This window comes from Equus asinus, chromosome 21 (assembly GCF_041296235.1).
Source record: "Equus asinus isolate D_3611 breed Donkey chromosome 21, EquAss-T2T_v2, whole genome shotgun sequence".
NCBI classification, from domain to species: Eukaryota; Metazoa; Chordata; class Mammalia; order Perissodactyla; family Equidae; genus Equus; species Equus asinus.
Window position 1 is genome coordinate 98,825,636 of NC_091810.1, and position 27,959 is coordinate 98,853,594.

Genomic DNA, 27,959 nt, shown 5'->3' on the forward strand with positions numbered 1-27,959 from the left:
CGGGCGGGGTCGGACTGCGCGCCCCCTCGCTCACCTTCGGTGCCGAGTTCCCACCAGGAAGAAGCTCCCGGGAGAGCGGGCAGCTGGGGCAGGCGGGGATTTTCCCGGCGCAGCGACAACATGAACTAGTCCCTTTCTTTCTCCTGCGTGAATGCGCCCGGGAAGTTGCAGACGAGCGGCCCGCCGCCCGTGCGCTCTGACGGGGGTGGGGGCGGCAGCACCGTGACCTCGCGGCGCAAGATCTAGGGTTTCACCTTTTCATCCCACTTAGCCGATACCATAGAAACAACCCATTTGTATTATTCGGTTCAGCAGAGGCGATTACAATGTCACAGCAAAGCACCATGGGCAAGAAGAAACGTTATCCTGAAAGCAACCCTGGACTCTCCGGAAAAAAGGAAAAGCCACCAGAATTGTCGCTGGAGTGTCTTCCTGCCAGGGTGCCAAGAAGAAATCAGTTTGGAAGAAGACAGATAGCTCCTCTTGGCTCCATAGAAAGAAACCTGCCCAAATTTCCTTTTTTCTTTTTTTTTTTTACGTGCCTACACACAAATCCCCAATTTATAAGCCGTTAAAGATGACCCTTCTACCCCCAAATTTCTTTTTTCTTCGTAGACATGCGCTTTTTGGAGATTTATTTTGCTGGTAATCTCCGCGGTGAATAGGCAGGCCAAAAAGAGAGAGACAGCAAGACGACCCCTCACACACCAACCGCCTCTCAAATCCGAGAAACCGCGGAGGCGCCTGTTGAAGCGAGCTCGAAGTTCATCACAAGAGCACTTTATTTTTATAGTTTTAATCAATATCTATATTTCGTGAACTTTAACATTTTCTTAATTGTGCAATATTTCAAACCTACCAAAAACAAGGCAAACACCCGTGTGACGCTCTTGCTCCAACCCTTCTTTTTAAGCAAGCATTACAGAGGTAGCGAAAACCCCATCTGCCGGCCCTTCTCCCTCTGCCCCTCTCCAAAGGGAACAATTCTGAAGTTGGTGTGAATCCTGCTTAATCATGGTCTTAAATGTCAGGACATATGTGTATGTCCATAAATGTTTTAATGTAGCCTTTCCCTCTGAGTCTTTTTTTTACACCATTAATCAGAGAAAAATCACTAACTAAAACCAAGAAAATATTCTTGTTACATTGCTAAGTGTTTAGAAGGTCAAAAGGATTTCTGCCTGCTTGTGGCAATCGGAGGGAATAATAACAAAGGGATTAGACAGCGGGTAGTAAACAGCCTCTAGGTTACAAACCCTTCCATGGTTACCAGTCAATAGGAAAACAAAGCCAATAATACCCCCCTCCTTCACTGGGTACAAGCGAATTGGAGGAAATGGAATCTAGGTTAACACTTCTTTGGGCATGTAAAATAAAAGCCCTATATGGTAGCAAATACCTTTTTTGAATGGTCTGTTGGTCACATAACTTGTAATCTTTCAGTAAGGATTTACCACTTTCCGAGTGTAAGGGACTCCTGCAATTCAAGGTTGAGATCAGCCCTGCTGCAAACTCTGGGGTCGAATCCTCCCAGCTTCCCGGTATGGGGGACCTCCCTGCACCGGAGCAGGGAGTTACAGAAAGCCCCTTACAGCAGCCCTTTGACTTAACCTCCTCCCAGCAGTAAAAGGGCTAAGACAGCACCGATTTTTCTTAAATGCCATTGACTGGTGAAAGACGTCCTTCCCAACCCCCACCCTCCTCTTGCTTCCAGAGCAACCACTCTCATTAATTATACTGGCACGGCACTGCCTGGCCTCCCTTCTAAATAGCCGCCAGATTTCTACATATCATCTCTGCCTTCATAGAGAATGTGCACTGACACCAGGATCACAGAAAATCCTGTAAAGGGTGCCTGATACACGTAAAATGATTGATAGGCCTTGTGGTGGGCCCACTGTGCTGTGTATCATAAGGGGTTTCTTAGAAAAATGCACTAGGAATCGTGTGTTGGAAGTAGATTTTGCTAGCTGTACAAAAATGGTGCTTTCAGTTGCAAAAATAACAATATGTAAGATACTCATATTTAACCAGCAGTAATCTTTAAGTTATATCCATGAAGCAAGAGGGTGAAGGACATGAATATTATTCCTATTTTAATGACTGCACCAGGAAGTCAAGAGAATTACCAAAGAGCTTAGCAATTATCAAGGAGTTATCCCTCTTTCAACACATATTTCTTGAGTACTTGCCATGTGCCAGACACTACTCCAGATGGTAAGTCTAAGCTGGAATATGAATTAATACTCCTGAAGTACAAAGCAGTTACTGCCCTTATGGACCTACTTCCTGTATTGGTCAAGACTTTTAGATACAAATAACAAAACCCCAAATCAAACTAGCTTGAAAAAAACTAATGTACTGACTCCCACCTTAAGATAGGGAAAGGATAGGGCTTCAGGAACGACTGGATCCAGGAGTTCAGAATCATCATCTCTCTTTCACACTCATTCTCACTTTGCGCCTACTCTTTCTCTCCCTGATTTCTCCATGTTTTGATCTTATTCTCTCCTATTACATACGAGCTTCCTCCATAGGCTGGAGGTGGGGAGAGTATTACCAGGGACAGCTCCAGACTTCAATCGTCTCAGCTAGTGATCCCAGGGGAAGAGAGGCCTTCTTGCTTTTACCATCTGTAAATAATATTGTAGGAAAGGATTCTAACTGACCTGGTTCAAGTCACATGTCCATCCGTAGTGCAGTTAATGTGGTCAGGAACAGGGAGAGAACATCTGTGGCCAGTCCTGATTGTGCAGCCACCCCACAGCCAGGGGCGTGGAATGCTGGGAGTGGCAGCCCCACTGGAGATCCCTGAGTCACAGAGGATTATTCCCCATTGGAAGGGGGATGCTCTCCCCAAATGAGTGTTGGATGGGATTCTGGCAGATGAAAAGAGCAGGTGTCCCCTACAATGCCGCCTCCTGAACCTGCCACCAAAGAAGGATATGAACACCTTTGTGCAGATTCATATGCGTATGACAGAGACAAAAAATGGGAAGGGAAACTTCCTGAGCTGGTCAGGAAGGATGGGGGGAGACTAGTGTAAGTGTCACCAATATTCCTCTCCAGCTGGAGGCCTGTGTCCCCATGTGTGGCCCACTGTCACGCTGCACTGGAGCTGAGGGCAGGAACCCAGCAAGATGGCTGATCTTGGGAAGACTTGTTTGGTTGTATGTTTTTAACTTTTTATCACAGAAATTTTCATACACACACAAAAGTAGAATAGTATAATGAAATCCCATGGTTGGTCACACAGTTTCAACAACTATTAATATTTTGGCAATCTTTTATCTATCCAGGAATGTGGGGAATTCACTGAAATACTTAAATTCATAAATTAACACACTTTGTGTAGTGCTATGATCTTATTAATGGAAGAAATGCATGCCTCCAAAGTAACAATTAAATAAGACCAATACCTGTGAAGCTCTTAGCAAAATGTCTGGGACAAAATTAATCTCAAAATATCAACTATTTTTACTGTTACTATTGGGAACCTACTTAAAGCTTTTATTTTTGCTGAGGAAGACGGGCCCTGAGCTAACATCCATACCCATCTTCCTCTACTTTATAGTGGGATGCCTGCTGCAGCATGGCTTGCCAGGCAGTACCATGTCCACACCTGGGATCTGAACCAGCAAACCCAGGGCCGCAGAAGTGGAACGTGCGAACTTAACCGCTGTGACACCGGGCGGCCCTATTTAAAGCTTTTAAATGCTAATGAAGTCTACACATTAAAATGTATTTGGCCTATGAAGGAAAAAAATATTTAAGGTTAAACTTCTTACCAATAGACAATAACATTTTCAAATGATCCGTTTTTAAATGGGCTATTCATATTTTTTCTATAACAAGCATATTTAATCATTTCCCCTTTTATATGGAAACGTCAAAAATATTACAAGCAAATGCACTTTTCACCTTACAATTCAGGAGAAAATATAGGTTAAACTGTTTGTCAAGCTCAGGAATGGGTTTGGCCTAGATAATCAGAATCCCAGGTTCCAGGTAACCCACTTCAATATCCGGCAAAGTAATTCATCCTGTGACACTGGATGCAGGTCAAACAGCAGAGCTGTGCCTCCCCAGTGAAGTTCTGCAATTCACCTAAGATTTTCTATACCCCAGGTAGACTTCTCAGGAGATTTTTAGTGAATACTTTTTAAAAGGCAGAAACTATGCTAATTAAAGACAACTTTTCTTATTTTCCACTTTTCTCCAATTTGTTTCAATGTTTTCTCACCTGGGGGGGAATGAAGTATTTAGAGGAAACAATAGTGTCCGGAAGGACCGGGCCCCCTCGCCTTCCTCCCAGGAGCTTCACGGCTGAGCTCTGTGTGTGCTGTTTCCAGAAGGACCTCCCACAGAGCCAGAATCTGCGACTTTCAGGAGGCCCGGGTCTGCTCGGCTGGACGGGCCTGAAACTGAAGTAGCCTCTTCCGCCTCGGAAAATGGAAACGATGAGACTCCGTATTTCCGTTATGAAACCTACTGGTTCCCCTCCCATACCACCGCTGAAAATTCCTGCACACTCCCACCATATAACTAAAAGTACCCATCTTCATAATCTATCCAGTCGTGGAACAGTCATGCAATACGGCTATCATTTTTATAAACATTGAACAGAAGTTTAGGCAAATGAGCGAATTGTATTGGGGAGAGAAAATGAAGAAAGAAATTGGTAAAACAGAATGCAAATTCTAAAGTTCTGAAAGCTGCGGGGGAGGGGGGAATTTACACCACAAGGAAAATTCTTCTATTTCCATGTCACTTGGAACCTTAATGGGGATGCTCTATTACTAACACCTGCTTTTTTAAAGCAGAAAACAAATGGTTAGGTTTTTCCACACAAACACGGTAAAAGGAAAAACTGCATTTTAAAAACCATGTTGATATTTGTTTTGTTTATTTGCATATTTAAACTAAATATATATTGAAGGGGCTTGATTTGTCCAAAATAAATAGTTTCAAATTTGACACGTTTAAAAATGTTCAGACCATTTAAGGCAAATTAATCTTCATGGTGTAGAATCATGAGATGTATGGGGAAATTAGATTGAAAAAATAGGTTCTGGACGAAATGAAGGGCGACACTGTGACGGTTCACTTCCTTCTTTATTTCATTCCTTTAACAAATATGTGTAGAGTTCCTAATGAGCAAGAAATTGGACTAAATGCCGTGGAGGGACCAGAAATAGTCCAAAATTTAATAAGGTATGGTTTGAGGACCCACGATCCCTTGCAGGAGAGGGAAGACGGATGGATAAGTAATTATAAGGTGACAAGTGCTAGGATAGATAGGTGTTGGTGTTGTGGAAGAGCAGAAGAGGGCGCTAATTACTCCATTCCACTGCAAGTTAAGGTATCTACGAGCTGTTTTGATAACCAAAACAGAAAATAGTCCCATTGGCAGTAATGTTTTTGTTTTTAATAATTGAACCTCATCAACAGAAAGTGGCTTCTAAAGCTGTCCAGCCCTCAGGGAGCAGATCCTCCCCAATGCCTACTTTTAAAGAGACCGTGAAGGTTCAGGGCAATCTTCCAGAGAGAACTGGGGCCCCCAGGTTGACTGAAAAGAAATTCACACACTGCCAGGACTAGGAGTCATCATTATCCCTGTCCAGCAGGATGAGACATATGCTATCAACTAGCAACATCCTATTTCCCCTTGTGTTCTATGTTGGGTGCACTGACATTTGGTCTTAGGCTTCCAGATCTTCAGGAACTAGCTCTGGACGTGACCAAAAGTAATTCATATCACTCAGAGATCCCAAACTAGGGCATGGACTTACTTTCTCAATGAACCCCACCTTCTTTCCTGGCCCCTAGAACCATCACTATCGCATAGTTTGCAAAACTTCAAAATACCTGGCTAATTAACAGCATCTTCCCCTGCTTTCCATCATTGATACCATTTTTCTCTATTTTAATATTTGGTATTTTGATGCAACTTGAGTGAAAGTTAAATTAATGAGCTCAATAACTATCTTGACATAGAAGTATAGTTGGTTCATTTTTAAGCTTTTTTACTATTTTACTTTTAAATTTCTATTCTTAACTTTTTTTTTCTTTCAGTGAGAAGGATTGGCCCTGAGCTAACATCCGTGCCACTCTTCCTCCACTTTGTACGTAGGACACAGCCACAGCATGGCTGATGAGTGGTGTGTAGGTCTGTGCCTGGGATCCAAACCCGCAAATCCTGGGCAGCTGAAGTGGAGCGTGCAAACTTAACCACTACGTCACTGGGCTGGCCTCTATTTTGAAAGTTTTAATTTTTAATCTTGGGTTTTTAATTTTCTTCAGTCTTTTCATAAATTTGTGTTACTTTCTTCCTGTGACTTGCCTTCATTGAAATAGCTGCCTTGGTCATGGCATTAGAGAAGCTCCAGACAGTGTCGGGGCTCAGGACATCCTACCCCAAAATATGGCACCATAGCACACTATTTTAAGCTGAAGAGTTTGAGAAAAGAGCAGAAGCAGGGAGGTCTCTCTGGCCTCCTTCCCTCGCCCTCTCCCCAGCCCTCCCTACAGCTAGAAGAGAGGAGCATCCTTATCTCCAAAGAAAAAGGGACACTCAGAAGAATCCTGACAACTAGGATTTGCTAAATTTCCCCCATTTACTACAGTTGCCTCACTCCTTAACCTATCACACTCCTCCACGACTATGCGCTCGCTCTGCATCAAACCTAGCATAACATGCTCAGGTCTGTTTTTTTGGGTTTTTGTTTCCTTAGGAAGGCTCTTGTGTTCACATAAAACTTACATTAAACAAACTCGTATGCTTTCCTCCTGTTAACCTGTCTTTGTCAGTTTAATTTTCAGACCCAGCCAGGGACCCTAAGAGGGTTGAGGAAAACTCTTCCTCCCCTACAGCACAAAGTAGAGCCGGGGAAAATCTCCACCCCGGCGAACCGCAGCAGCTGCTGCCCTAGTGTATCCACCATCCCTTCCAGTGGAGGCTTAAGCAATAATGATTCTGTTGGTGTCTTGGACTTCTGAAATGCTGTTTCTTGGCTTGTTGAACCATGTTGTCTCTTTATAAAAAGCCACTTTTTTTTTTAAAGATTGGCACCTAAGCTAACATCCATTGCCAATCCTTTTTTTTCCTCCTTCTTCTCCCCAAAGCTCCCCCAGTACATAGTTGTGTATTCTAGTTGTGAGTGCCTCTGGTTGTGCTATGTGGGACGCTGCCTCAGCACGGCCTGATGAGCTGGTGCCATGTCTGTGCCCAGGATCCGAACAGGCAAAACCCTGGGCCGCCAAAGCAGAGCACACAACCACTCGGCCACAGGGCCAGCCCCTAAAAAGCCACTTTTCGGTGCTGCTTGTGTGCTCGTTCGGTGCAGACCTGGTACCTCTTTTGTGAAGCGGCAGCTGAGGAGACTACGGCGTTCGCCATCGCCGACGAAAAGCCCAAGGAAGGAGTCAAGACTGAGAATAACGATCATATTAATTTGAAGGTGGCGGGGCAGGATGGTTCTGTGGTGCAGTTTAAGATTAAGAGGCATACACCACTTAGTAAACTAATGAAAGCCTATTGTGAACAACAGGGTTTGTCAATGAGGCAGATCAGATTCCGATTTGACGGGCAGCCAATCAATGAAACAGACACACCTGCACAGTTGGAAATGGAGGATGAAGAAACAATTGATGTGTTCCAGCAGCAGACAGGAGGTGTCTATTAAAAAGGGAAGCTGCTACTTTACTCCAGAACTCTCTTCCTCCAGACCAAGAAGACATTCTCAATTAGAAAACCGCAATTTGATTCCACCGCGTCCTGACTACTACAGTATAGTTTTCTCTATTCTTTCATTTTCCCCTTCTCCATTCCTTTATTGTACATAAAGTAACTGGTGTATGTGCACAAGCATATTGCATTTTTTTTAAACTAAATGGCCAATGGTATGTTTTAATTGACATCAAATGGAGATGGGATAGGGAAAAAGACTGGTTCTGTGAAAATACCCCCTTTCTCCATTAGTGGCATGCTCATTCAGCTCTTATCTTTATATTCCAGTAAGTTATTTTGCTCTCACTGTTTAACAAAAAAAAGAACAACATAAAAATCCTTGCATACCTTGAAAAAAAAAAGCCACTTTTCTATTTGCATAAGATTTTTTTTTTAATCGAGGTAACTGATTTGTAACATTAAATTTCAGGTGTACATCATTATATTTTGATTTCTATGTAGACTCCCTTATGTTCACCACCCAAAGACTAATTACCATCTGTTACTGTACACGTGTCCTTTTACTCTTTTCGCCCTCCCCGCTTTCCCATCTGGTAACCACCAATTTAAACTCTGTATCTATGTTTGTTGTGGTGGTGGTTTAATCTACTACTTATGAGTGAAATCATATGGTATTCGACTTTCTCTTATTTCGCTTAGCGTGATACCCTCAAGGTCCATCCATGTTACGGCAAATTCAAAAAAAGATTTCATTTTTTTTAATGACTGAACAGTATCCCATTTTGTGTATATATATATCACATCTTTATCCATTCATCCACTGATGAACACTTAGGTTGTTTCCAAGTCTTGGCTATTGTGAATAATACTACAATGAACATAAAAGTGCCAATATCTTTTCAAATTAGTGTTTTCGTGTTCTTTAGATAAATACCCAGAAATGGAATAGCTGGATCATATGGTATTTCTATTCTTGATGTCTTGAGAAATCTCCATCCTCTTCTCCATAGTGGCTGCACCAGTTTGCACTCCCACCAGCAGTGTATGAGGGTCCCCTTTCTCCACATACTCTCCAACACTTATCTCTTGGCTTGTTAATTACAGTCATTCTGACAGGTGTGAGGTGATATCTCACTGAAGTTTTGATTTGCATTTCCCTAATAATGATGCTGAACTGTTGAAAAGCCACTGCTATAAACAACCATTGGATTTGAGACAGACTGTGTCAACAATATGCCCCTTTACAGCACATGGAGTTAGGTTACCCCAGGGAGGGACTCACATCTCCAAGATGCAAACTTCACCTTGGTGAGGAACCAAATGACGCTGGAGACATCCAGAAGAGCATAAAAGTCTTGGCACAAGCCTTGCCTACATCAGACACAGTTAGTTCTCCTAAAGCAGGTTTTGCAACTGCACTAGTTGGTGTGTAGTACTGACTGGAATCTTTACTACAGTCGGAGCTACTAGAGAGCAGGAATATCACCATAGAGAGCAGAACTGTTGGGATCAATGGCCCTAATTTTTCTTCAAGTTTTTAAAAGACGGCATTTGAGGCAGCAGATTCCCTAGGTCTTCCCAGTGGTGGGAAAGGCCAAGCTGATGTAGAAGGTTTCATGATCAAGAGCTATAAAACATCTTGGAGAGAGGAGGAGGTGACAGTTTAGAGTCTACGGGGCAACAACCACCCGTTCCCTCTCCTGTTCACAGGGGGAGGAGGAGATTTGACATTAGCACTTCATTCCCCTTTCTACAAACTGAGGGTGCCATGTCCTGTTTCCACTAAGTTGAGAAATAGTGATTATCTCCTTTCTGACATTTGCTAAGCTACTGGACCAGCCAGCACCACATTTTCCTGAGACAAGGAGAAAGAAGCATGAATAAAAAGAGGGAAACAAGAGAGAAGAAGTGCCTAATGAATACCCACCATTTAGTTTAACAACACACGGCTTTCCTGTAAGTTGAAGTGACACCATGAAAAGTGGCAGGACTGAGCAGACTTGCTGATATACCCCACACACACCCATGAGTAGAGTAGTGAAGCCAGTCACCTTCCACAAGCAAACTCATGTGTCCTTCCCATCCCAGATGGTGGGGACCCAGCAGTAAAAGGCTGTGGACTAGACTGCCTTGGGAATTAAGCAGGTAGAGAGAGAAAGAGGTAAGACTGTCAAGCCAGGGGTCTATGATAGGAAATCCCTAGAGAGCCCTCACGGAACAATAAACATAACCAAACGTGTTGCAGAAGAGCCAGTATTTGGACATCTGATTCATGGATGGAACCAATAGACACATCACCACCACAACAGAAAGCAAAATGTGAGACCTTGCTTGTCTGTTTTTCCTCTCTGGGTGTTGCTGGAATATGCCTTTAGCTGCCAAATAACGACAGTGATGGATCACACATATAGCATTGTTTTCACTCTTCCTCCAAGTTTTATTCACCCTTAATTATAAAGCTGGTGTTGCTGTCAACATTCCATACATAAGAAGTATGACTGGAAATGAAAAATAAATAAAACCCCAAAAAAGATATGTGGATCTAAGAGAATGTAGATTGGAAAGGGCCATAAAAATCCAATCCTTTAGAAATACAGTAAGAATTAACTTCATTTGATAAATCTACATTTAAAAAGTAAATAGGTTTACATACCCAAGATACTGAAAGGAAAGACGGCCAGGGGAAAAGGTGGTCACAGACCCTGTTGTTTTGAAGACGAGAGACCAAGAAGTTGTAAATGCTCTATTTGAAAAAGGGAAAGAAACTGGGCTTTGGTTAAGAATTCAGCCTAAAAGGAATTCTTCTGATGCAGGGTCAGTGAGCGGAGGAGTTGAAAGATTTCTTGGACTCTCAAGATCTGGCAGTAGTGCTCTTTTTATTTAGAGAGTAGTGTGGAATAGCATGGGGACAGGACCCATGGGCAGTGAAGAGCTGTAGGCTTGGGGACAGGACCCATGGGCAGTGAAGAGCTGCTGCTGCTGCTGCATGGGGACAGGACCCAGGGGCAGTGAAGAGCTGCTGCTGCTGCCCTGAGTTGAAGGTTAGGGCTAATTTTATAAGGCATGGGTACGTGACTTATTTTTATTGGAAAAAGAAAAGATGATGTAAAAAGTCATTAAATGATTTCAGTGCAGATGGGGTCTGGTTATTGTGCGGTCATATAACTTTTAGATACGAATCTGGCCATATAGATTGGCATGTAGGTGAGGATGCCCTGGGTTTCTCTCCCTGGGGCAGCCCTAATTCATATCATAAAAAAAATCCACCGGGTCATATAGTTTGGCATGTAGGCCAGATCACCTTGGGCTTCTCTAGCTGGGGCAGCCTTAATCCACATCACTTCCACTCTTTCAGATGGCTCCATTATGACCATCTCCAATGACAAAGATCTAGCCTCTGCAATTATCTAGTTCACCTTGCCCTTGGACTATCAAACAAGCTGGTCTGCAATAGAGACTAGAGATAAAAGCCAGAAAAGCAGCTGTTCTTGGCCCAGAAGGCTGCTGGCCAATGGGATTCCCCATAACCTTCAAGTAGGTGTTAAATACTGCCACTACCTAAGTGGAGAACAGAATATTCAGCATGGGGATTGCACATGACAAGAGTCGCATTGATCTATTTTTCTTCTTGCCCACCCTCCATAAAATCAGGATTCTCTACTTCATCACAAAAAGAAAGGTTAGACTGGATCATCTATTCCACAAAAGACCTGTACCAGCCTCACCTTCACACAACTTCACTGGAAAGACAATGCAATGGCTGAGCTGGAGGAGGTCATCAGAACTAATTACAGTGCTAGCTAGGATGAGGCCTGACATCCCTGGGATGCAACCTGGAAGAGAAAAGGGCTCAAGAGCTTGCCACAAAACCTGTTTAAGTCAACTCTGTTAACTTCTCTGTAAATAAAAGTAAAACATTCCTTTAAAACAAAACAAAAAGCTACTGAGGCATTAGACCCAGGGAATAAAAACTAGAATGTAACTTCCTGTCCTATCCTAAAGGTGATGAGATAAGATCACAAAAAAAAAAAAAGAATCTTTGCAGGGCCAGCCTGGTGGCACAGCGGTTAAGTTCACATGTTCTGCTTCGGCGGCCCAGGGTTCGCGGGTTCGGAGCCCAGGTGCAGACATGGTACTGCTTGGCACGCCATGCTGTGGCAGGTATCCCACATATAAAGTAGAGGAAGATGGGTATGGATGTTAGCTCAGGGCCAGTCTTCCTCAGCAAAAAGAGGAGGATTGGTGGCAGATTTTAGCTCAGGGCTAATCTTCCTCAAAAAAAGAAAGAGAGAGGCTGGCCCCCCGTGGCTGAATGGTTAGGTTCTCGCGCTCCGCTGCAGGCAGCCCGGTGTTTCGTTGGTTCGAATCCTGGGTGCAGACATGGCACTGCTCATCAGACCACACTGAGGCAGCGTTCCACATGCCACAACTAGAAGGACCCACAACAAAGAATATACAACTATGTACCAGGGGGCTTTGGGGAGAAAAAGGAAAAAATAAAATCTTGAGAAAAAAAAAAAAAAGAAATTGGGAGGCAAGACCGTGCAAGGATTGGCTACTTTAGGGGCTCAACAATGTCATAAGACACCCTATTCTTTCCATCCTCTGTGCTGCCATCCTCAACACTGTTTCTTGTCCTCAGGATTATCTTCCTCATGATTATCCTCATGATTTTGTCCTCAGGATTATCCCCCTCACCAATCTAACACCAGGTAGAAACTGGCCATTCCTTATTACTAGGAATGGTCTAAGCGACGTTATCTTGCAGCACTGCCCCAAATTCACCAGCAGCTCGAAAGCAGGTGGAGAAGAGTGGCCTCAGACACGAGGCATAAACAGTTCCTTTATTATAAATCACCAAAGCTGATGAAATAGGAAAAATAAATACTCTTTAAACAAAAATTAAATATGGCTGCCTAAAATAACTAAAATAACACAATGGCCAATAGTTAAGCTCTTTTGAAATATTAGCACTACGTGTATACATCCTTCAACCTGGTAACTTTTTATAGAGTGTTTCATTTTTCCTAAAAGTATATTACATTAATCACAATTTGTTTAAATTATTATGATATTACATCCATAACAATCATCTAAATACTGAAATACCATTAGAATACAACTTTGATCATTTGGGGAAATTTCCATTTCAAGTCAATGAAAAATATCCATATATTTACATATTTTACTCTTCAAGGTAGGTCACCTCCAGATTTCTTGGAATATTTTACCCTTTTCTACGAAAGTGTATGCGACTTGTAAATTCTCTGAACTTCAGTATTAAGGAGTAGTTACTCATGTTGTCTTTCCATGCTTCATATGTCCTTCTAAATTTGTCATAATAACTCTCTTTTTTCAAGTTGAAATCTGATCCAGTTTTTTTTAAATTACTGTATTTTCCCCATATTTCTCTCCAGGAGCCTTTGAATTTTTCCAAATAACTTTCTTTTTCAGATTCTTCTTTCCATATTCCTTCTCTTTTTTTCAAGGCTGTTAATTCAGCTTTAAGTAAGTTTCTGTGAATTCTCCAATAGATTTTAGAATCATGGTTTAGCCCTTTAACAAGAACAGTTTTGCCAAGGCCTCTTCTCAGAATTTCTTCATTCAGACTCACAGTAAAATACCTACCCTTAAATAGAAAATAACACAAACCAATTATTTAAGAAAATTGCTAGTATACCCATGTCATCTTTTCACTTTAAAATCAATCATTCAGCAACTTCAGACTTCCAGAGAAAAGCCAAAAACATAAAGCAAAAGGGTCCCCAAGAGCTTAAAACAGCTATTGTTAAATCCAAGAATTTCATTACTGGAAGAGATCTCGCTCAAAGTCAACTGCCTCTTATCACGAATTATGTGGTTCTCCACAGGCTCACTGCTCCCCAACCTAAAGAGGCGTAGAAGCAGTAAAGTCTAAGAAGCACCTTTGGTTTGTTTGCTGTTGTTTGGAGGAGAAACGGAGCACACAAGATATGCAAAATGTCAGCGGGCCACAGCAAAAGCAACTAAAACAAATAAGAAGTAGAAAAAGGCAAAATGAACTGAATCATCACTGAAATTAGGTTCAGAATTCCAGTGCTTAGGAAGACACTGGCATGTAAATAATGTAAATACATTTTTAAAAGACTTCCCACAAAATAATTAACATGAAAATACTTCTGGCCCTTAAATCTTCATCCTTTAGGAAATTTCATTCATGGAATATCTCCCTCCTTAATGAAATGGATAAATGGGATGTTTTCCCCCCACTAATTTACAGTATAAAAGGGATCCTGCTTAGCTATTTCTATAGTCCTTGTGAGATTTTAACCTAACAAGATTAATTTTAACAAAGGGTTAATAATTTAGTAGCTTCTGGTATATGATGGTAAGGCATAAACAAATACGGTTTTAAAAAGCTTATCATATTTTTCTCAATCTTTTAAATTTTAGGAGCTCATTCCCTTAAACCAAAATCAGAATAATTAAAATTCAACCTCACACATTAGTGAAATTCAACAGATGTAAATTACCACCATACGCATATAGTATGGTGTGGTCCCCTTCTAGAAAGCAATGCGAGGTGAAGTATTTAAAGTGAAGTTTGGGGGGCTGGCCCCGTGGCCGAGTGGTTAAGTTCGCGCGCTCCGCTGCAGGCGGCCCAGTGTTTCGTTGGTTCGAATCCTGGGCGCGGACATGGCACTGCTCATCAAACCACGCTGAGGCAGCGTCCCACATACCACAACTAGAAGAACCCACAACGAAGAATACACACAACTATGTACCGGGGGGCTTTGGGGAGAAAAAGGGGAAAAAATAAAATCTTTAAAAAAATAAAAAAAATAAAAAATAAAGTGAAGTTTGGGCTCAGGAGCCAGAAGGAGCTGGCTTGAATACAGGCTCTCCCACTGTGCTACCCTGAGTCCCACCTGCAAATGGGAATAAAAACAATGACTCCATAGGGTCGTTTCGAGGATACATAAAAGAGACTTCTCAACTCAAAAGAGAAGATAAATATTTTTCTAAGGCCTTTGGCATCTTTTATATAATTCTATTTTTTCTATAATAAACATCTATAACTAAAATTTTATAACAAAATTTATATGTGGAACACTTGGTCTCTATATATAATCACTGTGTAGCAGTTTAAAGACAAAAAAATTCAGTCCCATTATATATTCAAGGTTCTAATGATGTGTTCATGTATAAATAATAAGAATAAAATATTGCTCGTTATTTCTTCACACTACTTACCCTATTCACCAAAAGGTAGCAAAAGAGTGTTGAATTCTCCTTTCCAAGAAGCTGGAACCATAGAAGTTGGGAAGGTTTTAGCTCTTTCTGTAACCACATCTTCCCAGTTTCAGTGAGTTCTACTCCAGCCAGCTGAACCAGCAAAACACCGCATGGCTCTTCTAAAAATGTCAGATGGGAAAGAGTTTAGCTCTAATTCCAGGCTGCAAAAACAAATTCCAAAATCATTTAGCCCCCCAAAAACAACCAAATATATTATGTTTACTTATAAATCCTCAGACTCTATGTAGGTCCATTTATTTCCATATTTAAGTCTTCTTTTAAAACAAGTATACAACAGACGGGAATAATTTCAAAAACTCATTTCAACAAGCTCTGGAATAAGATGTAGAGTTTAACCAACTTTCTTTTTTAAACCTTCCAGATTTATTTCTATGTAAATATACACATAACGCTATAGACATGTAGTTCAATAATATGGGTTCTTACTACCAAAAGAACTGTACAAACTGCTCTTTCACTTACCTTATTGAGGCTTTCTTCCCATCTCAATAAATATTGATTTACATCAACATTTTTTTATACATTTTGTGAAACTGACTTCCAGACAGAATTTTATCAATTTATATTCAAAGTAACACAGTATTAAGGTTTGTTTACCCCAACTCTTGATAAAATTTTAACCAATTTAACTTTTTAAAGATTCATATAGAACTTTTATTTTATTTAAAAAATTTTTTTTGGTGAGAGAGATTGGCCCTGAGCCAACATCTATGGCAATCTTCCTCTATTTTGTATGTGGGACACAGCCACAGCATGGCTTGATGAGTGGTGTGTAGGTCCATGCCCAGGATCTGAACCCATGAACCCCAGGCCACCAAAGCAGAGCACACGAACTTAAACACTACACCACCGGGCCAACCCCTGGCCTTTTTTTTTTTTTTTTAAATGTGTGCATAAAAGATTTCTTGAACAGCTGGGAAAACGAAGGGATTCATATCACAGAAACAAGCTCTACTGTTTAGGTGAAAATATTTTATGGGTATAACTTAACCTTATTTGGTAGATTTGTTCCTGGAAGATTTTTTGTTAAATTTTTATTGACCACATCATACTTTAAATGCTCAACGGGGAATGGCTAATTTTAAAGGAATCTGGCGATCTTTTGTAGAGTGAAGAATTAAGACATTAACACTTACGGTTGATAATGTTGAATTAGAGCAAAAGCCTTGATCTCAAAGCTTTTATTGGAAGACAGTTGGTGTTCATGGCAACACTAAAGGATTGGAGAGAGACTTCAGAACCTTCATGCCGCCCTTAGCTCATTATGTACCAACAATTTGAATTTATCTGATCTTTATTATATGTTCTGCCCTAATCTGTGTATTTACTGCATGACAGGTTTTTGCTAAGGGCATGATCTTCCTACTTAGATCTTTAGATACTTCTCTAACTGAAATTCTAGGACAGGTTTCAAGAAACCCATGTCCTAAGGAAAATCTTCTTCTGTTATCAAATAATACTGTATCAGGGGCTTAGCATATCTTCTTGAAAGCAAGCATATTTTTTTCCTAGCAGTTAGATAAACTTAACTTTATACTTTCGACCACTTGTATAAGAGTTCGATATACATTAAATGTATAATTTCTTTAAGAAAAAGACTAAGATTTTTTTGTCACCCATCATCCCTTTTGGAAAGTTATAAACTTTTTCTGAAATCTTGTTAAATTGGTTAAGGGTCTGGCCTGGTGGCATAGTGGTTAAGTGAGTGTCAAACAAGAGGAAGATCACGCAGACCTGAGACAAATGCTGAAGTAAATCACCACTAAGGGGTTTGTTATATTTCTGCTCCATCAGATGGGTAGGCAACTTCATGACTAAACATTCTTAAGGTTTTAAGAAAGACAGTACATCATAAAAAAAAATGGATATACCCTGGATTTGTATAATATTGGAAGTGGATTCATGACAATTGACAACTTCATAAGAAAGGGGTATCACATATATCAAAAACATCATTTTTTCACCATCAGGGATAGAAGTTTTGAATAATTTCCTCACTACACTGCAGGTTTTATGACTACCATAGGCTCAGACCCTCTTGTTTGCCACTCTATACTGAGACTATAAGTAGAGCCAGCATTCAGTAAGTATCTACTGAAGATACGTGTTCTAAAGGTTTCACATCATCAAATTTTTAAGTTGTGTGTGTGTGTGCCTCCTCGCCATACACCCCTCAGATAAGATCATGGACGGGAGGTACGTCACCGAAGAGTCATGAGGAAGGAGTCATGTTTGACGGCAGTGGAAACCACAGACCAGAACTGGAAACAGAGCACAGGTCCCCACAGCACTGCTTGTTCTACTAGGCCACGCAGCCTACTCTGATGTAGTCATCCGAACCAACTTTTTTGTTACAATGGCCTCAATTTTGGGGGCCTGGATCCTAGCCCTCTTCACAAAAAAATCGAAGTCCATTTCCAGCCTATAGGCCAGGTAGTGAAAACAGTGAAGGTACGGAAGGAGCTTTCAATTAGTAGCTATTTTGAAATGAACATTATGCTCTACTATCTTATTGTATCATTCAAAATGGTGCTGGGTGGCAACTTTCTAGTTCTCCAATCATTTTACAGGTAAACTGATTTAACTAATGTAAGTGTAAAATGATCTCTTTCACACGAGCAATTTATGTCAGTCACAAAAAAAGTATTAACGCTATCATCACACTTGTAGTGGTCAACATCTGTTAAGAAACATAACACAAACATCCATCTACTTTAACTTTTGCATTTCTAAACATGGAAATCTGGACTAGGTAGGAGAAATCTGTTTTCCAGCTCTGATATCATGAGTTATTAGGTAGATGGCTGTGCACACGGCATTTCACCTCTACAGAAGATATTCAAATAAGTAGGGGAGAAAAGTCAGGTTGGAATTAAGGCTTCCTGAGGCTCCTTTCAGCTCTAATATTTTGATTCTATGCACCAAGTAGACAAACACTATTATTCGATATGAAGCCCGTTAATGACACGCAGGTATTGCAATTACAGTGCTGTGCACCGCATGGCTTCTGGGGATTCCTGCGGAGTCTCGTCCTCAGAGCTGTGCAGTGTACTTACTACTTCAGATATGAGGGATTTAATTACAACCGAGAAGCTAGAGGACTGGTGAGGCGTAAACCCCGGTTAGAGCTGAAATGGCCAACAAATACACATCGTAGGGAATCTCTCTTCCAGGAACGACAGTCGTTCAAATCACACAAGTTCTGTGTGATGTGTTCAAGAGCCAATCATGTCAGGTGTGTCTGGGTAAAAGAATCTCTTATTCCTTTAGTCTTATCTCATTGAACAGAGTGGTATTCATTCATCTGAGGGTTAAAAAAAACCCTTTTCTTCACAAAATTAAAATACTATTAACAAGTCTCTATTGGCTAATGATTATTTTTTCTAGGGACTGTGAATAATGAGATAGGAAAAGGTGCCTGCCCACCAGGGCTCACAGTTTAGTGGGAGGATAGAAACCTAAAGCATAATTATAGGAAAACGTGCATAAGTACTGTAGCTGTGGTGTGTATCTGCTGCTGTGGGGCACAGTAGAGAAGGGCTAATTCTGCTTGGGAGTTAAGAAAAGCTTCACAGAAGAGCTGACGTTTGAGCTGGATCCTGGAGAATCAACCCAAGTTCAACAGGAGCCAAGGCCTCTCAGCACAAAGGGAGCTGGGGGAAGGGGCTGAGGGACAGGAGAAGAGTGTGAGCAGCAGGAAGGTCTGACAGGAAGCAGGGAGAAACAGGAATCGCAGCAGGAAAGAGCTGGCCCCTGCCCAGCTCTGCAGCCTCCGGTCCTGCCTCCCGCCCCTTTCTTCTGTGTGCCCCAGCCTTAGCAGAAGAGCCAAGCTCGATCCCACACATGTTCTTCCGAGCTGCCTCCCTCACTCTTCAGGTCTCTAAGCAGCAACTCCTCAGTGACCTCTGACCACTCTAGATGTGCAGGTCCCCCTTCACATAACTCGTAATTCTCACCCCAGCACTCTGTTTCTTGTCTTTGTAGCTCTTAGGACAATTTCTGTTTTGCTTGCTGCCCATCTTCCCCTAGATTATAAGCTCCAGGGGAAAGTGGTGTTGCTTGTTTCACTCTGCACAGGCAGGCACAGGGCAAGGACATAACAGGTACTCCATGTTTGCTGAACGAATGCTGGAACACCTGAATGAAACACCGAGTGGGTGAATAAAAAAAGGATGGAAGGAAGAAAGGAAATCTGGAGCCAATTAAATAGTTCCTTGTACATAAGGTGAAGACTTTGGACTTTCTCTCATCGACAGTGAAGAGTTAGTAAAAATTAAAACGATATTTTTGTTATTTTATAAATAACTTCTAACAAAAGAACACTAAAATACTTATTTAGTCATCTTATTCTTGCACCTTACTTACTTCTCCATGAAGATATAATAGGTAAAGTAATAGGAATATGCTCAATTTCTAAACCACTGTCGGTTATTCGGCGTAATCGTCCACGTAGTTTAACATTCCTTCTTATAAATTCCACTGGAATTTCTGAAGAACTCGTAAATTTTGAAGTCTGTTGATTTACAAGGAGAAAAATACAACATTTTATTATTATTTTCATATAAAGTATGTCAAATTATCTCAACATTCAACAAGGAGATATAACCAGTGAAAAATTTTAATTTGGTTCTTAATATTTTAATGATTTAATCAAAAGTTTTATGGGGCCAGCCTGGTGGCACAGCAGTTAAGTGCGCACATTCCACTTTGGTGGCCCGGGATTTACTGGTTTGAATCCCGGGTGTGGACATGGCACCACTTGGCAAGCCATGTTATGGTAGGCGCCCCACATATAAAGTAGAGGAAGATGGGCACGGATGTTAGCTCAGGGCCAGTCTTCCTGAGCAAAAAGAGCAGGATTGGCAGCAGATGTTAGCTCAGGGCTAATCTTCCTCAAAAAGAAAAAAAAAGTTTTATAGCAACATTATCTAGAAACCTTTAGTCACTATTTTACTATTTCAAGCTACCACATATACAACGTTAAACAGACTCCTAACTTCTAAAAGGCTCACATTCTCAAAATATGACACAATTTATCAAAAAGCAGGGAGTATCTATCCGTGCCTGGCACCACACAAATCTGGTAAAACAGTCACTATCCTATTCTATACATGGACAGTCCATGCATGCAGGTAGACCTGGGAAACCTAAACAACCCTGAGTCAAATTAAGTTAGAATTCTTAATCAATTAGATTTATTTTCTTATTTTTTATCCCACAGGAGAAAAAAGCCAACATGAGGAATTGACTTACATACCTACCACTTAGGTAACACCCTGGGGTTAGTCAACACTTTATAACTATGACTTCCACATTAAGAATACTATGGGACAGGGGCCAGCCTGGTGGTGTCGAGGGTAAGTTCTCGCACTCCACTTCAGCAGGCCAGAGTTTACAGGTTTAGATCTTGGGTGCAGACCAGTGGCAGCATCCCACATAAAAGAGAAGAAGATTGGCACAGATGTTAGCTCAGGGCCAATCTTCCTCCCCCAAAAAACCAAAACCCAAAACAAAAAAGCAATACTTTAGGACAAGCTTCATTCATGATTCATAATCATGGCTAGGTTAAGAGTAGCACATACACTGAAAGATAAGTTAGCACTCAACTTCCTAAGACAGTAAAGTTGAACTAAACATAAACCTTTTTTCAAATGTTCCACACGAGAAAAACATTGTAGTGGACAAATCCAGAATGTGGAACATTCAATGGGATAAATGACTTGTTGTTCTAACAAATCAGTGGCTTCAGGGGAAACAATGGTGATGGGACAGAATGGACTATTATAAAATAAATGAGACTTAAGAGATACAACAAACAAATCAATATACAGACTTGAACTCTGATTTGAACAGATCTTCTATTAAAAAGAGATATCACTGAGACAAGCAAGGAAATGTCAATATAAACTGGGTTTAGATGATACTAAGGGATTACTAATTAAATCAGATGTGATAACATTATAGGACAAACTGACATTATAAGCCTCTTGATGCAATATAACAGGAAGTTTACACCATTACCTACTTGTCCAAACCTAACAAGGAAACACACAAATCCAGATTATGGGACGTTCTATAAGACAAGCGGCTTGGATTCTTCAAAAATTACAGTGTCATAAAAGACAAAAATTAAAAATAATGATAAGGTGAGGGTAATACACTAGATTAAAGGAAACTAGAGACGTGACAACTAAATCAATGCATAATCCTTGGCTGAATCTTAGATTGGGGAAAAAAATTTTGAGAAAATAAATGTGAAAAAAAAATGTGAGCAAAAATATTAAATTTATTTGTTGTGATAATATTAATGTGGTTATGTAGGAAAATATCTCTGTTCTTAGGAAGTATACTATGAAGTACTTATGGGACAAGTTTCATGTCTGCAACTGGCTTTCCAATGGTTTCAGAGAAAGAGGGACAAAGCGCAAAATGTGCCAAAACGCCTGATCTAGATGAAAAGCAGGTGAGTGTTACAGAATTCTTCTGAAGAAAATGTTGGGGGTAAAAAGATTCTGGATCTAATGTCAGCATTCATTCAAGAACATGAAATATACAGAATGTAAACAAAAAGGAGAAATTCTAAATCAAACCATGAGACTTTAAGTGAGTCACCTGACAAAAGTTGTTTATGAGCAGTAAAAACAGAGAAATGTGGGCTAAATGTCCAAATAGATGGCTCCTGTTTGGTTCTGCGTCATCACTAAGGTGGCCCTGATGAATTAGTCAACGTCAATGGAAGGGGCACTTTAGAAGGAAGCCAGGGGGCCCGACCTGGATCTGCTCCAGTTTAATATGATCACTAATGACCTGAATGAGAGCGTAAGGATCCCAGATGAGCACGGTCTGATGCTTGGAAGGGTATGAACATGGAAAGTCAGCGTTATTATTCAAGAAGATCTCAACTAGAATAATAAGCTAAAATGTAAAAGTCTGTCCCTGTACTCCCCGAAACTAAGGAAGGACAGAAGAGAATATACTAACAGTAGCATATATAAAAAGACTTAGAGCTTTAAGTTAATCGTGAACTCACAATGAGTGAAAGTGTGACAAGACTACCAAAAAAGTGCAAACTCCCTCTCCCCTCTGCTCTCCCACCCCCCACAAAGCAACATTATTAGGAGCAGGTACAGAACAAGAGAAAGGAGGGAGAGACTGCTCCAAATCAGGCCCTAAGTGGAACAGACTGTCCAGTTCTGCATATCACATTTCATAAAAGACTTCAACAAACTGGAACAATGCCAGAAGAGGGAAAAAAAGATAGTAAAGAGCCTGGAAAACACATCACTTAAGAAAACCAAGAGCATTTTACAAAGGGAAGGCAAGTCTTAGAAGGAGTAGAGAGGGCCATTAAAGATATCTTCAAGGGGCACCAGCCCCGTGGGCTATTCGTTAAGTTGAGTGTGCTCCACTTTGGTGGGCTGGGTTCGGTTCCAGGGTGCAGACGTACACCACTGGCCATACTGTTGCAGCAACCCACATACAAAATAGAGGAAGACTGGCATAGATGTCAGCTCAGGGTGAATCTTCCTCAGCAAAAAAAAAAAAAAAGAGAGAGAGAGGTCTTCAATTACTAAAAGTCTATCCCTTTTAATTCTGAGGTGTTTTCATTAAAGGGTATACATAAAATGACAGAAGACTGCCCTGATTTTTCAATTTTCAGAAATTACAAAAGAGCTAAGGGAGGAAACTGAAATAGAATCCAAAGTTGCTACTCTCAAGGAGCTCACAGTCTGTGTGAAGAATCTAGAAAGGCAGATCCCACCGCATCTTCCTCTCTGGATCAATAACCCTCCACAGCAGAAAGCTCAGTGCTGTGCTTCTAGGACAAGGCAGGCACCGTCTGGAAGATGAAGAAACAATGTATGCAAAACCAGAATACAGCTGCCGAGCAACAAAAGACTAGCTTTAACACAAAGTGTAAGCACTAAGGGGTCAAAAGTGGAAAGCACAGACATCTTTAAAGGAAGTGAGAGGCTGGCCTGGTGGCACAGTGGTTAAGTTCACACCTTCCGCTTCAGCAGCCCGGGGTTCACCGGTTCGGATCCTGGGTGCGGAAATGGCACCACTTGGCAAAAGCCATGCTGTGGCAGGCGTCCCGCATATAAAGTAGAGGAAGATGGGCATGGATGTGAGCTCAGGGCCACATAAATAAATAAAGGAAGTGAAGCCTGAGCTTGTAATAAACAGTCTGCTCTCTAGAAGAAGCAGAAAAATGATGCCACTAACAAGGATGCTTCAGTGGTGAAGGACATGTCCTAAAGACAAACAGACAAAGGCTGGAAGCATGACGGTGTAGAGAAAATAATAGGGGCTCTAAATTCAGGAAGACGTAATTTGAAATCCAGTTCTGCCACGTACTAGCTGGATGATCTTTTGAAAATTGTTTAACTTCTTTGAGCATCCATCTCCTCATCTATAAAAATTAGGTGTCAGAATACCTGTATCACAGGATTATTATAAATATTCAATGAAATTATGTATATAAAGTGTTTCCCAAAGCACCAAACTCAATAATCCTTTAAATTTATTTTTTACTTTTTTCTTTTGAGGAAGATTAGCCCTGAGCTAACATCTGCTGCCAATCCTCCTCTTTTTGCTGAGGAAGACTGGCCTTGAGCTAACATCTGTGCCCATCTTCCTCCACTTTATATGTGGGATGCCTACCACAGCATGGCGTGCCAAGCAGTGTCAGTCTGCACCCAGGATCTGAACCAGCGAACCCCAGGCTGCCAAAGCAGAGTGTGTGAACTTAACCACTATGCCACTGGGTTGGCCCTAATAATCTTTTTTACTTTTTAAATATGAAATCTGGAGTTGTCTACCAATAACCGAAAGAATACAAAAGCTTGATAAGGTCTCAGAGGGAGGAAGACGGGGAGAAAAACAGCAATACAAAAAGAAAGCTGAGGAGGAGCTATCAAGGCTCCTTGTGGCAGGCCCTTGGTTGGTTAATGCAGTATCCATTCCCAAGCCCCTTCTCCCTTGCCAGCACCATGCACTCTAAGGGATAGAAAAGCTAAATGGCTGCTTTCCCAGCCTTCTTTCCACCTAGAGATGGCCATGTGACAACAGAATGTAAGCAAAAGTCTCCTGAGCCTTCTGAGAAAGTTTTTGCTTTCTTGATAACAGAAAAAGATGTAGCTGGCACCTTTCCTTTCCCTCTTCTGCCACCTTGAATGCTATCTGGAGCTACAGCAGCCATTCTATGCCATGAAGAAAGGCCAAGAGAATCAGACTGATCTAAACTATGTCACTGAGCCAGGGAAGCAATGCCAGCAGCCTCCGACCTCCAGAGTTCTTGTGACATGAGAAAAATAAACTGTTTATCAGGTTAAGCCACCACTGGTTGGGGTTTCTCTTACTTGTCACCAAACTCCTCCAACTGTAATACAACAGAGTTATTTATCCCCTACTGTTCCAATGTTCTTTTTCTAACCCCTTAGCTTGCTCTTCTCATCACTGGTTAGTCACTATTATTAAAAACCATAAAATCTAAGGAAAAAAAGACACCAGAACTATAGTCTAAAATTAATAACTTCATAACATACTAATATAAATTTGTATCAATCAATAAACAAATTGCATAAACCAACAACACATCTAGTATTGCGTAAGCAGGACTGGGTCACGAAAGTTAATGAGAATAAAAATGAAAATAATAAACAGTAACTCACTCTGGTTTTAATTATTACCAAAGTGAAGTACTGAACTATATACTGAAAACAACAAAGAACTTAAAATGACCCATAAGTGACACGTGAGTTTTTTAAGGACTGACAAGAGAAATGATCCCTCAGCATTATTTTTACCTAAACTCTTAATGAAATCATTTATGATTTTGGCAATTGTGACAGCTTAAAAATACAAATATCATGGGACATATAGATTATAAAATAAAGAAAAAAGTAGAATGAAAAGAATAAATTTTCAAAAGTTCCATTCTAGAAATATATATATACAAGCTAAAAATGAGAGACTTACAAAATCATGGAGGTGTTATAAGCGCCTACTATATTATAAGATTAAAATGAGTTCAAGGCATTAAAAAAAAGATAAGTGTTCTGACATTGGAGTCAGGGGAAAAAGGCAACAGTTGGAAAAGATGTAGAATATTGAGTAATGCTATGTAGCCAATGATAACACTGAAAGAATAGAGAGATGATAAACGTAGGAAATGAATATACATAGAAGCAATAAATCCATGCCAGACGGTAACATGACACTACAATTACATCCTAGTGCAAGAACCTGTTAAATGAAAAAATACTACTAAATCTTGAACTACCAAATGGATTTCCGCAATGTCTCTTATTAAAACATTATTGAGGGGTCGGCCCGTGGCCGAGTGGTTAAGCTTGCATGCTCCACTGCAGCGGCCCAGGGTTTCACTGGTTCAGATCCTGGTCGCAGACATGGCACCGCTCATCAAGCCATGCTGAGGCAGCGTCCCACATGCCACAACTGGAAGGACTCACAACTGAAAACACACAACTATGTACTAGGGGGCTTTGGAAAGAGAAAGCAAAAATAAAATCTTTAAAAAAAATAAAAATAAAAATAAAACATTATTGAGAAGCCAGCACCATGGCAGAGTGGTTAAGTTCTCTCGCTCTGCTTCAGAGGCCCAGGGTTTCCCAGGTGTGGATCCCGGGCATGCATGTAGCATGGCTCATCAGGCCATGCTGAGGCAGTGTCCCACAGGCAGAGCTGGAAGGACCTACAATTAGAATATATAACTATGTACTGGGGGGTTTTGAGGAGAAGAAGAAAAAAAAAACATTACTGAAAGTGAAAAAGAAAACATGGCAATGGAAAACACAAATTATTATTTTTTTTACATTGTACATCTTGCCCGATTCATAAAACAATAGATCTTACAGATTGCTGGAAATCAGAGAAGGTATAAATTGTTCAGCGCTAAGGAACACAGTTCAACTGTGATCTAAATCTGAACCACTACAGAAAACAGTTTTGAGATATTTCACAACGTCTGCAACGCAAATTTGTGATTCCACCATTCTAGGAAACTAAATCCTTTTCAGATTCCTTTTTGAGCAGGAAGACAAGTGATTATGGAAATGTGGGCTGTGCAACCACTTTCCTTAAATCCTATGGATGTGTTACTTTTAAACCAAGATCTTAAAATATACTCATTGATCTAAAATACTAATTAAAAGTTACTAATGTGAATAACAAAATGATGCACTGCTTGAGATAATACCTGTCCGAAGCGAGAAATGATTAACTAACGCTCATCATAACGGCTTCTCCCTTCTGAACTTACCAGTCGAACACTTCTTAGAAGTAACATCATCCCAGCTGCGGCCATTACGGTGCTGATGTTCTGCAAAAAGAGATTTTACGATTAATTCTAATTATTATTCACATAAAGTATTCACATAAGGTATCAAAGTACTAATTAGAGGGGGAAAAGAAGACCGTCCCCCCATATCTAACAGTCCAAATAAGGCACATCCTTCAACTAAAAGCCCCTTTCTTCCAAACGCCTTTCTTCACCGCCCGCTACTCCGGAGTCTTCTCCTTTCCTCCCACGCGGCTGCGCCTCCAGCAGCCACGCCGCCAGCCTCCTCCCCCGGACACGCCTCGCGCGGCGCCCACAGCCCGCAGCGGGAGTCTGCGCGTTCGCTAGAACAGACCACCACCACCACCTTAAGGGGCAGCCCCGCGGGAGACACGTGCGGGTGAAAAGTCGGGAAAGGAGCGATGTTTTTAAGATGAAACAGACCCAAAAGGTTAATTAGAAACAGGAGCTGCGCAGCACCCTCCCCAAGAGCGAGCCTCACACGCTTTCCTTCCAGGAACAGAGCCAGGCACGGGGGTGACACGCACGGGGCCGCCCCGGGCTGAGCCGCTCGGCGCTGACGCGTCCCGACCCGGAGCCCCGAGGCCCCGACGCGCGCTGCGATCCAGCGTCGCCTGACCGGGCGACCGGCCGACCACCCGGTCCCCGGCGGGAGGGCGCGGCGGCCCCGTCCCGGGAGACGCCCCCCGCCGGCCTGCCGCGCTCGCGCCCGAGTCCCCGTCGGAGCCCCGCGCCGCGGCCCGCCCCGCACGCTGCGCCGCGCCCAGCGCCCGCCGGTGCCCGGCCGTCTGTACCCGGACCAGGCGCAGGTGGTCGTCCGCCCACTGCGACACGCGCGCCACCGCGTTGGGCGCCGCCGCGGCCTCGCCGGGCTCCGAGGTGGGAGCCGCGGAGCGCGCCGCCATCTTCCCGGCCTCCCGCGCGCTGGCGCCGCGTTCCCCGCCCCCTGCCCCCTGCCCCCTGCCCCCGGCGCACGACGGCGGGGGCGCCGCCGGGGGGCGTGGGACGGACGACGGCTGGGGCGCCGCCGGGGACGTGGGACGGACGACGGCTCGGGAGGGTGGGGGTCCTCTAGGCTACAGACGATGGAGGGCTCTTTGCGCCGTGGGCGGGTGGGGGCTCCTGCCTGGCGGACAGAGGCCCCTGTCCGCGTTCTCGGCGGGGACAAAGGCCCCCTGTCGCTCCTGCGGTCGCCCGTGGCCGGGCCTCCCAGGCGGCGGTGGGTCTGGACCACAGGAGCCCCGAGCATCTGTGCTGGCGCGGGGGCCCGGCCGCGCTGGCGGGAGTGTCCCTCCGTGACTCGGTTCACCCGGCGGCGCGGGCTCCTCGGCGGTGCCGCCCCCGACCCCCACGTGGCGCGGGTAACCGTGTGGGCTTCTCGAGTTTGAATCCGGTTTCTGGATTGTCGCACAAAGGCCCCGGAGGCTGATGTCAGACGCTGTAAATCTTGGAACTGTTCCTTGATTGAATGTAGGGAACTGCTGTCAAGAAATCAGTACCTGGATAACTTTATGGTGATCATTTTCCTGTATATACATATATCAAATCACTATGTTGTATACCTAAAACTAACACGTTATATGTCAATTGTATCTCTAAGAAAGGAAATCAATACAGTTAGTATATTTTAAAATAAACAAAAATAGAGTG

The 27,959-nt window shown here is 42.2% G+C and overlaps 2 protein-coding genes and 1 pseudogene across 13 annotated transcripts in view; 1 reads left to right on the plus strand and 2 right to left on the minus strand.

Annotated features, from left to right (window-relative positions):
* PLCH1 (phospholipase C eta 1) overlaps positions 1 to 7,321 on the minus strand; it is a 223,838-nt gene extending 216,517 nt beyond the window's left edge. For 10 of the 11 annotated variants that reach the window (XM_070493783.1, XM_070493796.1, XM_070493782.1 and 7 more), the window contains exons 1-2: positions 4,244 to 4,381; positions 35 to 2,927 (exon numbers count right to left, since the gene is read on the minus strand). In XM_070493783.1, the coding sequence (XP_070349884.1) occupies positions 35 to 122 (88 nt within the window). In that variant the 5' untranslated portion in view covers positions 123 to 2,927; positions 4,244 to 4,381. Of the gene's footprint in view, positions 1 to 34; positions 2,928 to 4,243 lie in introns of all 11 variants that reach the window. The other variant, XM_070493790.1, reaches the window with a different exon arrangement.
* On the plus strand, positions 6,665 to 7,945 carry LOC106848371 (small ubiquitin-related modifier 2 pseudogene; annotated as a pseudogene).
* Positions 7,946 to 12,495: 4,550 nt separating this feature from the next.
* C21H3orf33 (chromosome 21 C3orf33 homolog) lies at positions 12,496 to 27,262 on the minus strand. Of its 2 annotated transcripts, none has more exons than XM_044754779.2 (5): positions 27,104 to 27,262; positions 26,271 to 26,330; positions 19,352 to 19,499; positions 14,924 to 15,084; positions 12,496 to 13,319 (listed from the first exon to the last, which is right to left on the minus strand). In XM_044754779.2, the coding sequence occupies exons 1-5, from the start codon at positions 27,212 to 27,214 to the stop codon at positions 12,918 to 12,920; spliced, it is 882 nt and encodes a 293-aa protein (XP_044610714.1). In that variant the 5' UTR covers positions 27,215 to 27,262; the 3' UTR covers positions 12,496 to 12,917. The 2 variants fall into 2 exon arrangements, with proteins under 2 accessions (XP_044610714.1, XP_014686044.1); XM_014830558.3 differs by lacking the exon at positions 27,104 to 27,262 and adding an exon at positions 26,791 to 27,040.
* Positions 27,263 to 27,959: the final 697 nt, after the last annotated feature.

Bases quoted from the DNA above. Each gene is read 5' to 3' on its own strand.
- C21H3orf33 (XM_044754779.2), bottom strand. From the start codon at position 27,214: ATGGCGGCGCGCTCCGCGGCTCCCACCTCGGAGCCCGGCGAGGCCGCG. The intron at 26,331-27,103 runs GTACAGACGGCC...CTCTTTTTGCAG, and splicing joins ACCACCTGCGCCTGGTCCGG to AACATCAGCACCGTAATGGC. The intron at 19,500-26,270 runs GTAAGTTCAGAA...GTAAATCAACAG, and splicing joins TTCTAAGAAGTGTTCGACTG to ACTTCAAAATTTACGAGTTC.